Raw genomic sequence first — 12,483 nt, 5'->3', positions numbered from 1 at the left:
ATAAAATGATATAGAATGGAAGTATTCCAGGTCGGAAGAAATGTTTAATTTTCGAGTTAAAATAGCTCCGACTGCAATGGATTAAGAAATTGCGGTCTACTACATCGTAGTGAAAATATAGAATTATATTAGACTCACAGAATGATTTATTACAAATATTATTCCGAAAGTTAATACATATAGTCGACAAATTCGTAAATCGAACACGCACATTCCAGAAGATGTTGAACTTCTGTTGCGTGCACTTTCTTTTTTCTGGTTCGATATCTTCATGAATAATGCGCGCGCGCCTTTTGAATAATTTCACGGCATTTTGAATAATTCCCTCAATTTTTCAGGGAGGTGTCTCTATTTTCTGTTCCGTTATCCTACAAAAGATGGCAGACGAATTGGCACGAGCAGGTACCGACCTACACGATGCTCCAAAATTTGGTCACCCTTGTGAAAAAAATTGCAATGTCTGGGGAAATCAATTTTCGCACAGCTCGTGATCAACTACAAATTAATCTTCTACATTGAAAGCTATGCCATTTAAAGGCGTAGAGATTTAATCATAATTTTAAGAACTTTATCGCCGTTAGTTGACGTGAGATGCCACACAAACATTCAATTAAAAACATTATTAACCCCTTGCCGTATTTTAACGAGTCAGACTCGTTATGAAGATTTTAACAAGGTCTACCAAATATGAATGTTGTGCGTTTCTTTTTAGATGGAATAATTTATGTATTTATGAAGAAATTGGTTATTAATAATAAATAAAACAGTGAAAGATTGAAAGAATTCAGGAATGATGTAATGTTGCTTTCAATGTGAAAAAAGTCGTTAAGGGATGAAATCAATTTTTATGTTATTCCTGCTTCCCACAATCAATGCAAAATATTTTTATTTTGCATAAAGATCCGCAATCTAGTAATCAATATTTAAGCATTAAAATAAATGTAGCCATACAAAAAATATCAATTTTCTTTTCCCTTCTACGACACTTTTGGGGATAAAGACGTATTAATCACTGTAACTGTAAAAAAAATTGTATGACAAGGGGTTAATGCTTTCCTTGACTGCGTAGACTTTCATGACCGCTTTACGTTAATGTCCGACAGATGTTCACTTCATCCTCCTTCATTCTAAAAGGTTGTTTCTTGCATCGACTCCTAATTCACGCGAATTTTCAAACATTAAATATTGCAAAAGTATATTGTCCCGGTGATAGATGTTTACACCGACCGTATTTGGCAACCGGTTCGCGTTTTTGCGCAAGACTTGGCTCGTTCGGTGAAAAACTATCGCCAGTTTACGAGCAATGCTTCGAAACAAGCCGAAAGGTCCGCGTTAGAAAGGTCATTAGAAAGATCCGAGCTTGTTGGAATCTCCGACTAAAATACTATTTTCTTGATTTATTTCTTGCTCTTCTCTCGGTCGCCCGGAGACAATGCGCCCGAGGTAAAAGCTGCTTTTATTGGAGAAAGTGACTGGTGAACTGCACCGGCATGGCAGATTGCGTAGTAAAGTCCTCTTAAGTTCAAACGGCGGGAAACGTTGCAATTTCGTAATAAACTTCCTAGCAGTATTCAAATTACCTCCCGAACCAGTCATTTCGCAACGTGCACGGGTCAGTACATTTTTAAAGCGAATTCCGGGCTGCGTTGACCGGTGTATTAAAAACGATGCCATTCAAAAGAACAAGCATTCAATTCTTATCTGCGTCACCACTCGCTATAAATGATAATAACGATGTGAATCAGATGGTAATATCAGGCGAGATATACTCGGTGTATGCAACGCTATTTTCCATCTTGTAAGAAGGAAGAAATATCTTTTTTCCTGACGGTGTACATAATACTTAACGTTAAATAATTAAATGTACAATTATATTATAGACAAACGAAATATATTCGGTTGGCAAGAAAGTAATTTCGGTATTTTAAGGTGAAATAAATCGAATTTCTTTATTCAAACGATGAACTTTAATCAATAAAATATTTTTTACTTATTCTTTTTTGCAAAAGATCATCGAACAAAAGGGAAAATATCTTATTTATTAAAGTTCATTGCTTGAATAAAAAGAATTGGGTTCCATTTCACACTAAAATACCGAAATTACTTTCTTGCCAACTCGGTGTATGCAACACTATTTTCCATCTTGCGAGAAGGAAGAAATATCTACCTGTGCGGGCCTCTGCAACGTCACTAACTGCTGACGGAGCGAATCTTTGTAACCTACGCGGCGATTGGCGGTCGTGTGATAAGATTACAATTAGTATTCCAGAAGAATGGGCGTCGTGCGCGCAAGTTTTCGTTGAGAAACTCCCAATGAACCAGTCAATGCCAGCGCGTGCACGCCTCGCGAAAATCCGTCATACAAATCACGAATTTCATGTCGTGTTTATATTATGACGCGAATTAATGAACTCCGCGGTATTCAGGTCGATGCTCGGTAATAGTGTCAAGGCTTTCCAGGACGAGGAATTTTTAAAAACGAGCTCCTAACGAGAGCTGTTTTGCGCATGATGTATTTACACGCGCACGGGACGAGCTTAGAAAGTACCATCGAATATTCTACGGGCACTGCTTGCTGAAAGGGTTCTCGTGTTGCGCCCAGGTCACCGATCAGGTATCTAATAATCGTTGCACACATTTTCAACGTTCCAGTGGAAAACTAATGAAACCGAAGACACGGCAGGCGATTTTCTGAAATAATTTCCGTCGTCAACAATGTCCTCCAATGTCGTTCGGTTCGTCCGCTCGCTTGCCTAATCAGAGATTCGCGTGCGGCTATCAACGCGTCGTCCGATTCCCTGAGGAAACTATAATAGCTGCAATGTTAGCGAAACGTTGATAAAATTTTTCTGAAAGGACATAGCGTATTACGCAGGCCTCGACAATGTGAAATGTTTTCGAACGAATATCTAATTACCACGTTTTTATTAGCTCGCTTTCTTGTCTGTCTGTCTGTCTGTCTGTTTGTCTGTCTGTTTGTCTGTCTGTTTGTCTGTCTGTTTGTCTGTCTATTTGTTCGGTACAAATTTTGCAATTGTTTTACACTAACTTCCCGATGAGCTAGAGACTTCAAATTTTAATTTAGCTAAGAAGCCTTTACAATTAACGTGTCCTTTGTACGAATAGCTTCTTTATTTTGTTCCAACTAATGGCGAAATTATTTCTTGTTGTATCTTATATTGAAATACCATCTAGGAAGAAGAAGAGATGTCGAATCTCTTTAGTTTGGCATTTATGGTGACAGGATACTATCTTGTCCTCCATCTATTTGATTCTCTAAATATCTTGCTTTCTAATATTACTTTCCACCTATCTCAGTCTTCATCTAGGTATCTTATCCCCCAATTCAGTGTCTTTCTAACTTTTTCTCTTCGACTATCTTGTGCTTTATATATGTATACGTTGTACTCTGTTTGACTTATTGGTAATTTCTATCCCAACATCCATCTGTGTATCTTGTTTTTCAAGCATCACGTACTGCATTTCTTTTACTCTCTACATATGTGTTTTCAATATATTTTACTCTATTTTTTACCGCTCATCTATCGTGCTCTCCATCTCTCTAGTTGTTCAGTACCTCATACCCCATCTATATTGATTTTTAAAAATTTTGCAATGCATTTATCTTACTCTGTATTTGGTCTCAATCTATCTTACTCTTTTTCTTAATGTCTATCTATTATGTTCTCCATCTGTCTCCGGTTTCAGCTTATAACCCATCTATCTTATCGTTCAAGTATCTTGTACTGCATCTGACTTGTTCTTTTAATATTTCACATCTTATTTATTTTGTTTTCTACCTATCTTACGCTTCATCTACCTTGCTGTTCATCTATCTCGCGTCCTCAACGTAAAGTGTCCCGAGTAGGCGTGGCTTAGATGCTCTCTACGAGCCAGGGCAACGCCCCACAGGGCAATATCTGTGCCCACGCGTGCTCTAGACGTACAACGTGCCTATTACGGACAATCTCGCTGGCAAAAGTGTCACCGAAGGCTACTGTGCTGTAGGAATAAGTAAAATTGTAGTAGTAGAGTCCGAAATACATGAGCCTCCCCATCCCCGAATAGATTATACACGTGCTTAGGCACGTTCCACCAAAGGGTGTCAATATTCCCGTCCTGCAGCGTTCTGGATCGAACAATTTAATATTACGATCTGCCAAAATATCAACCTTATAAAAACCTACTTTCGATGACGAAACAAACTAAAACATCTAGAAAATTAAGACTGTTTCGTCGCGTCTCTCCAAATTGAGTTTTACAAACGGAAAACGAAATCGTTCCAACGTAGCGGTCGTGAAGGCTAGAGCCGAATGCTACTTCAGCTTATTAAATGCGATCCAACGCGTCACCGTTCGATGTTCTCGTAATAGCTAAAGAGATTTTCTGTCGAGCGAGACGAATAAGGCAGAGGCTTCGAAATTCAATAACACTGAATGCGTAGCACTCTCGCTTTCCGCTCCAATCATGTGAAATTGCTACATATATAGAAAAGCCTCAATTTCATTTCCGATAATAAGTACAACTGAATTGTGATAACTAGACTGCGGATCTTGATGCAAAATAAAAATGTTCTGCATTGATTGCGAGCAGCAGGAATAAAATAAAAATTGATTTCATCCTTCGATGACTTTGTACAGTAAAAACATCGCAATGCTCTGAAATTATTCTAATCTTTCACTGTTTTATATTCCACCCTATTAGATTATGTATTTAATCAAACAAATTAACTTATTGAAGTTTTATTAACACAACTATGAGCACACACAGAAAACACGTGTATTCGATTTAAATATCACACGTCAATCGAGAATCACTCAGGCTAGAAAGCATTGAACGATACATCGAACAAATCGTTCCTTGAGTGGAACAATAGATTCATTTTGACATATTTCCACACGCCCAACCAATTTCTTTGCAAATGCATAAAGATCCGCAGTCTAGTGATAATTTTCCGAGGCGTTCGAAAACGATTCGTAATATGTATCTCGAAAACTGAGTAAAAAACGATTAGTAATTTTGGTATCCAAAGAATAAAATGGCATGCCAAGACCGAAAGGAAGTGTCAATTAGAAAATTAACTTCTTTGTCGACGCGTCAAGAATTTATTTCGATTTATGATCACAATGCCATCATTACAATATCATGGTTTGGAATCGCTGGAACTGGTTTTCCTTGTAATTTCATCTTTCCTCGCGTTACCACCGGGTTCCTATTACATAATGACGCTGCACACACGAACCAATGACATCCTTGAGCGATGGAACATCCAACGGCCAGCTCTATCTTCTCGTCGCACACGAAGGAAAATACATTTCCGTGGCGGTGGTTACCAAAGCGAGCCTGATTTTAGCACGAGTGCCGGATTCCAAAGTGATTTCTGTAACAGTTTCCCTTTCTTGATGCCCGATGCACGCGCGCGTGCATCGTCGTGCCACGCTTTTGTGTCTCGGTTTGAAAGCTGCATCTCGCTCTGAATGTTTATGCGATGCGACAGCACGGATCGCTTTAGCATTGATGCGCGCAAAGGGTTTGGGTGCGCGCACGTCCGCACGTGGCAAGAAAAAATAATATTTTCACACGCGTCGTCACTCGAAATACGCGCGACGAGTATCGCGAACTATTCGTTCTTTTGGCTGGCGCACAGAATCGATAAGATCGCAGATTAGTCTTGTGCGACAGCCACGTGCTAACCGATGCTGTATGTGCACGTTGTATAATGGAAACATTTATTATTCGTCAATCGGATGATAGGGTAGACGTTGCTAAGACTGTTATCACAGATTGTTTATTGTTAGTCCAATTCTGATCGATCGTCGGGAAAGTTTTAACCTTTTCAAGTTCTCTAACCGGAAGCCGCAGAAATTCCTCAGAAAGCCGGCGAAATAATGGCATTACGTGCCACAATATGGCGGAAGGTTTATTTGGAGGTACAATGGGAGACAAAAGTACAAGAAATTCGAAATCCATCAATATATTGGCGAGACAACACGATAAATTTGACGTTTCGTAAAAGTTTATAATTTTTGTGCTCTGTAGTTGTTTCTAGTTGCGTTTTTTCAAGGTTTTAATAGGGTTTGAAGTGGAATTTTATGAATTCTCCAGTGTGCAAACTTTAAGTTGCTGTAATCCTTAAACGGTGCAGTGAATCGAACCCAAACTTTGGTAATTACATTAATTTAGTAAGAATTATGTCTTGTCAAATTTTCAAAAATTTTGTTGCGTTTTTATATACCTCCAGAACATCCTTAAGTAATTATTAGGTTGGCAACTAAGTTCGCAACCACCACATTTTTCTCAACCTCCATATTTTTTATGCACGAGTATTTTATGTCAAATTAGTCGCAAAATTCAGAGCTTTCCAATGATATTCAGTTCAAACGGAATGGTCACTGAATGAGGTTATAACGATACAATAAAGAAGTTGCTAAACAAAATATTGTGAATTTGAGTTGCCAACCTAATATTTAATGTAAAAGTTTAGGTTTGAAAGGATATTCAAACAGGGTGCAATTGTGCAGAGAGAAAGAACAGTTTCGATCTAATAAATTTGGTTGATTTCTAGCTTTAAACATTTTGTAACGGGTGACGCGTGTAACGTACGACGCGTTTTAAACAAGTATAATTTAGAAAATATACATATCTGCTAAATGCACATTGTTTCAAAATGATACGATGATAATTATCTTTCCTAGAACATATACATAGGTGATCATTAAGGTGTTATTAAGGCAATAATAGATATATAATTTGACCCATGATAAAATAACCGTAAATGCGTCTGAAAGATCATTTTTCTAGGTCATTCGAAACGACCATTCTGGTTTAATGAAAACCGAGGATATATTCCGACATTGTTAAAACGATTATTAAAAGCCTAATCTACTCGTCCGCCTCGAAATGGATATAAATATGTTATATAAATATTTATAATAATGCAATTATACACTGGCGTGCGAAATTAAAGGATCACTTCTTCGTTTGAAAATTGTTGAAAGTGTTGTAACTTCATGAAACAATTCGTAAAATATTCGTTCCTGTCTTATTTTAAAACTCGAGCCTTCTACATTCGAAATTCATTGATCGTATTTCTCAACAATGTTCTTCACGCTATGTAACGGGTGGTGAATATACTTGTTTGTTTAAAAAATGTTGCAGATTCAAACATTCGCCGAAACGATAAAAACTTTTTTTAATAAATCAAGCCAACATAGATTTGAAGATTGGAGTTTCACTTTTAAAACGACCGCTCGATGGTCGCTGTACGACTTTGTTTTGTCAAATTATTGAACATTGAATGAAAAGTGTGATGGCAATACTCGGTGACGAATACGGAGTAATGTTGACAGTTAACGAAGCTTGCTGCGACGTCGTACACGCATGTAAATTAAACAATATAAGAATTCTGGGATAACTGAAAAACTGCTCGCCACCCAACACGCAATACATAGAAGTAAACGTACATATACACGGTATTCGGTCGAACGATGTCCGCGTCGAATGCCATAATAGACATTGCTCTAATGCGGCAGCACACGTTTCATTCACTTCTCAATAACTTGGTCAAAACAACTACGCAACGGCCACCGAGGTGTCATTATAAAAGTAAGACTCCAATCTTCAAATAAAAAGAATTTTAACGTCTGTACGAACATTGACTTAGCAAAATCGTTGAAACAAGAACGTATGCTTTTGCAACAAGAACTTGTATTGTTGGTACAAGAACTTTCTCACTCGTTGTATAGTGAAGGATACATTGGTAAATAAGAAAATTAAAATGAGACGGAAACGAACATTCTATTTACGACATTGTTTCACGAGGTTACAACACTTCGAACATGAACAATTTTTTACCGAAAAAATGAATACGATAATTATTATAATATTAGGTTGGGCAAAAAGAAATCCATCATTTCTCCGCTTGAGATAACGTAAAAATAATGGATTTCTTTTTCTTTAATTATTCAAAACTGTATTGTAAAACAAAGTTGTACTGCAAGATGATTTCCTTGTGTTGCGCTGAAAACATTTAAAAATTTATTATCAGCAAATACGATCGATAGAAGAAACATGTGTAAAATTTGAGCGTTTAATTAATTTGTAAAATTGCTTGTGTGTCATCATTGATCGAACCTGTGCGCCGATATCGTGTCACACTTTGATTAAAAAATAATAATATTCGAACAATGCCAAACATTGGGGGAGGTACGGTCGTTTCCCCGCGATTAGGATGGTTGGGGCGCCCCCCCCCCCTCCCCGTGGCGGCCCGACTTCGACAACCCCTAAAATGCTCGGGACGCGTGAGCATCGATCCCTCTCGGGATTCCCGTGTACGGGAAGGATTCGGAGAACCACTGACCTTGAGCTTGTCGTAGGTTGTGTCGAGCTCGAGACGGTGTACGAACGGGTTCAGGATGTCAGCGCCGAGGGATGCGGTGTCCACGTCCTCGGACTTGTTCCGCATTTTCCCGTTCGTCTCGTCCATGTTTCTCCGGTGCCGGAGAAGAAGAGAGAGCGCGAGAAAGAACGACGGGGTGGGATGAGGCCAGATGAGAGTTGCACGGTTTGGCTGCTCGGCCGAGAGTCACGCACTGTGTCGGCCGCGAAACGTCGATACGAATCGGCCAGGTGAGAAAGTTCCAACAACGTACCCTGGACGTTTCCTGGTACACTGGTCGCGCTCGATGATGTATAGCGGGGAGGAAAGAAAGAGAGACAGAGACTAAGAGAGAAAGAGAGAGAAAGGGGAGGTTTGATTAGCCGTGACGAAACATCCTTGCACGCGAAAGGGTTGTTGGTCAACGGTACACTGTGCTTGACAGCTTGACTGTGCTCTCGCGGTTCGTTCGACCGAACAAACCGGCCAAACGCTCTCCCGACCGTTACCGAACTCTACCGAACGCTCGGGGATACTGTCAGATGCGTGCGCACTGCGTCGCGTCGTCTCGTCGAAAGTTCTCCCGGTCCCCCACCCAACGGCCCCCCCTCAACACACGAATGGGCACGAACATGGGCCAGGGACGTAAACGCACTGCCCAGACCCCCTTCACAATAAATACAATCTGGAGACATCGATCGATTGAAATTTTGTATTTCATCGATTAATAATCAAGTGGAGATTGTGAATATCAATTGTAAATGACTGATTAGTAGACTGCGGATCTTTATGCAATACAAAAATTTCTTACTTGAATTGCAACGCACTGGAGTGTATTAGAAATTTATTTTCCTCCCATTTATGTTTAGTAGGTTGAGAATAATATGATAGTACGTTTAAATTTTTCTAATATTTTTGCTATTTTAAATTACACCCACTCATTTTTCTCATAAATGCATAAAATCCGCAGTCTACTGATTAGAAATAGTAACTATTAATCGTCTATTTACTTGTATACAATGTGTCTACGTTCGGTGATTGGAATGTAATACTTTTGGAAAATTAAACGATACGCACTCGTAATGAAGATTTCGATCGCGAAATTCAAAATTGTATCATCAGATCGTAAGTAATGTTTATTTTCTGTCGATTACGTACTATAGGTAGCAGTATCGCGTTAACTTCGAGGTTTCCATTGCCTCATTGTCAAAGGTATTGATTGTTTAAAAATAATTGTACTAATCGTAACTTATAATTTCATTGTGTGTCAAGGTAAGATAAAGCTACAGTTTCCAAGGATTATTATCCAATTTTTATCAAAGTCGAACAGCATTTCTATAAACTCGTGTAACAACAGGGTGCAGAAGAACAAATAAGTGGCACTTACGTCTTGTGTTATTTACAATCAATCGTTGTATACTTTTCCTTCCTTTCTTACTACTTCATAGTGTATCGATTATTTTGATAATTATTTAACATAACTATGAAACGCGAATGATGCAGTATATCAAACGAAAATTTGAATACGCTTATAAAAAACCGCGTAAATAGTCAAAGTATATGATTGAAACAAGGAAACTAGTATTAGTTATCAAATATGTAATTCGAAACCGCAATTAGCAATTCACCATTTAATTAGAGCAGAACGATTAATTGTGGCCATTCGTTACTTTTTCACTTCCATAAATGCTCGAACACGATGTTATTAGAGCACGTTAAAATGGGGAAACGCAATACAGAGCTCTCAGAGATGACAATATGTAGAAACACGTACTAAATTGTACACTTGAAACATTTATCATTTTATTTTGTTTCTTAAATTAGTGTTAACGTTAGCGCGGCACATCATTGAACATTATAATTCTTATCAAAAGTCACATTCGAGCATACGGCAACGTGTTCTTGTAACGGCGCTTACTTCAAGTAGCGCACTCTAACGTCTATGCAGTAACCACGGTGCCATGAAGTAACCTATAAATTATGGCAGTAGAATTGCATAAACATTTGATCAGTTATTTCTCACAGTTGGAAAAAGTCGATTGCAAATGGAAGGAATTGTCAGAGGAAGCCAAAAGGCCTCTGCAAGCGTTAAAGAACCAATTAGAGCAACTTCGCCTCGTTACAAGGTAAAATCTACTTTCCACTTTCCATATGATTATTGCCATTCGGACATTCGGAGTAATTCGGACCAGTTTCCAGAGTGGAAACTCTACGAACGGTTTGCGACCGATGTGAACGCTCGATACGGTAGAGAGTTCACCGTCTTATCAAGAGATGTCATTGTGTTACAGCGAGGGGGTCGATAACGCAGATTTCTGCAAAACGGACGAGATACACGGAAGATTGATTTATAAAATTCTCATAGGAATCGACAACGAAATTGCGTTGCTGCTGGATATTTCGAATCGCTTCAATCACGCCAATCAAGTATTTCATTCTCCTGAAAAATTGTTTATACATTGAATCGAATCAATCGTTTCTTCGTTGATTATTTGAATAAATAATATTTTTGAGAAAGTAACGTTAGGATGAAGTTTTGCAATTTTTCTGTGCGAGTCTCTCGATCGAAGCTTCGTTTCAGAACCTGAGGTCTCGTTATAAAAATCTGGAAGAGGCTCGAAGCAAGGTTTCATTGAACGATGATGCGATGAAAGAGTTGGTTAATGGAACCCCTTACAGACCGAGATTGAATTTACTTTTAGAATGGGCCATGGATGGACTGAACTATTATCACAATTTGTATCCTTTAATAATATTCGTATTACGTAGTTTTATTTATACCCACTGTGACAATTTTACTTAATTCGCATAAAACAAGGTATCTACGGATCAGTGGAAACATCAATCAATACAATTTCAAAAACGAGGAAATAATGGAAGATTTAACGAACTCGTTCGTTGAGGACAGATTTAAGAGAGAACGGATCGATCGTGAGCACTTATCCTTCATTAAAATTCTACTTAATTAGCGCTTTTATCGCTTACTTATATTATATATTTCAGAAATATTGGGCTTCACGCAGTTCCTAATCAAGGAGACTGCTCGTTGAGCATTCTTACGGTGCTCAGATTGTATAAGAGAAAAATTTACTAGAGAGCCGCCTTTCTTACGAAAACTTAAGAAATAAATATATCTTTTTCTCTAGTTATTTTTTTCATTATCCTTCCCTACGACTCGGAAAATGTACAGATCTCAATACACGTTCAGGTACGCAGAAATTGATTTGCCTGAAGAGAGAGGGACAATCAATATGATTATTAATTAAATTAAAAATAAAGCTATGGTCGGATACTCCTCTTCGTGTTTAATATTGTGGAGTAATCGTGATCAAAGATTGACATTGGATTATTTAGCTTATACGAACAAAACCTGAGAAATTTATGCTGCGCTCTCTTGAGCATGATTTCGTAATTAAAGCTTTAATTAAAGAAACAAACAAGTTAAAAAATTCGGTAAGAGATTCGTGTTTTTTAGGTTCACAATTTCCGGTGATAAAATTGTATAATGTGCTATATTTTTTCGAAGCAATCCGGTTTGGAGGAAACGGATAACATTACTTTGATTTTCGTTGGCAGAAGTATTCAAATTTAATGTGAAAATTATACATTCTGAGGTGTTCGCGTTAACAGTGTTCATTATAAAATAGGTGTTACGCGTGTGTTACTTTAATCATCACGGGAGCCGTCGCGCCAACGACGTGTTATACTACTTGTATGATTCAAGGCGCGTTTCTCCACTGACGCTGGGACTAATCCCCTCTGTTTGCAACTTGCGATATGTATCGCACACTGTCGCACTAGTATTGCGAGCCGATAATTAACAGTTTCCGCTGAAGCATCATTAAAGGATACTATTCAATTAAAACTTCGGTTTTATGCATTAAACGAGCGACGGAAATTCTGTTGGCGACAAATGTGGAGCGAATCTATCGAACGGTGTTTTCGGTCGAACAAAATCGACAGCTGTTCGCCGGGAAACGAAATTATCTTGTAATTTTCGTTCGGCTCGGGAACTTAAACGTTCGTTGATTGTCCGTCACCATAAAAGCATGTTTAATCGAAACGAGCGTTCGCCCGGGACAATATTAACGGTGATCGCATTATTG

At 38.3% G+C, this 12,483-nt stretch overlaps 2 protein-coding genes across 3 annotated transcripts in view; one reads left to right on the top strand and one right to left on the bottom strand.

Moving 5' to 3' along the window:
- The window catches only part of Lpcat (lysophosphatidylcholine acyltransferase), a 31,061-nt gene extending 22,136 nt beyond the window's left edge, over positions 1 to 8,925 (bottom strand). The window contains exon 1 of one of the 2 annotated variants that reach the window (XM_076423347.1): positions 8,360 to 8,925. In XM_076423347.1, the coding sequence (XP_076279462.1) occupies positions 8,360 to 8,485 (126 nt within the window). In that variant the 5' untranslated portion in view covers positions 8,486 to 8,925. The remainder of the gene's footprint in view (positions 1 to 8,359) is intronic. The other variant, XM_076423346.1, reaches the window with a different exon arrangement.
- A 1,168-nt stretch (positions 8,926 to 10,093) lies between these two features.
- LOC143208702 (uncharacterized) lies at positions 10,094 to 11,522 on the top strand. The gene is made up of 5 exons (XM_076423361.1): positions 10,094 to 10,503; positions 10,669 to 10,804; positions 10,959 to 11,116; positions 11,196 to 11,308; positions 11,381 to 11,522. Exons 1-5 carry the CDS (start codon positions 10,358 to 10,360, stop codon positions 11,425 to 11,427), a joined length of 600 nt encoding a protein of 199 aa, XP_076279476.1. The 5' UTR covers positions 10,094 to 10,357; the 3' UTR covers positions 11,428 to 11,522.
- The last annotated feature ends 961 nt before the right edge of the window (positions 11,523 to 12,483 follow it).

Source organism: Lasioglossum baleicum, chromosome 5 (genome assembly GCF_051020765.1).
Source record: "Lasioglossum baleicum chromosome 5, iyLasBale1, whole genome shotgun sequence".
NCBI classification, from domain to species: domain Eukaryota; kingdom Metazoa; phylum Arthropoda; class Insecta; order Hymenoptera; family Halictidae; genus Lasioglossum; species Lasioglossum baleicum.
This window is presented reverse-complemented; position numbering and strand designations above follow the sequence as displayed.

What these genes read in the sequence shown, in the direction of transcription:
- LOC143208702 (XM_076423361.1), top strand. Translation starts at nt 10,358, where the DNA reads ATGGCAGTAGAATTGCATAAACATTTGATCAGTTATTTCTCACAGTTG. An exon ending in CTGAACTATTATCACAATTT is followed by an intron (nt 11,117 to 11,195) that starts GTATCCTTTAAT and finishes GCATAAAACAAG; the next exon opens with GTATCTACGGATCAGTGGAA. An exon ending in TAAGAGAGAACGGATCGATC is followed by an intron (nt 11,309 to 11,380) that starts GTGAGCACTTAT and finishes TATATATTTCAG; the next exon opens with AAATATTGGGCTTCACGCAG.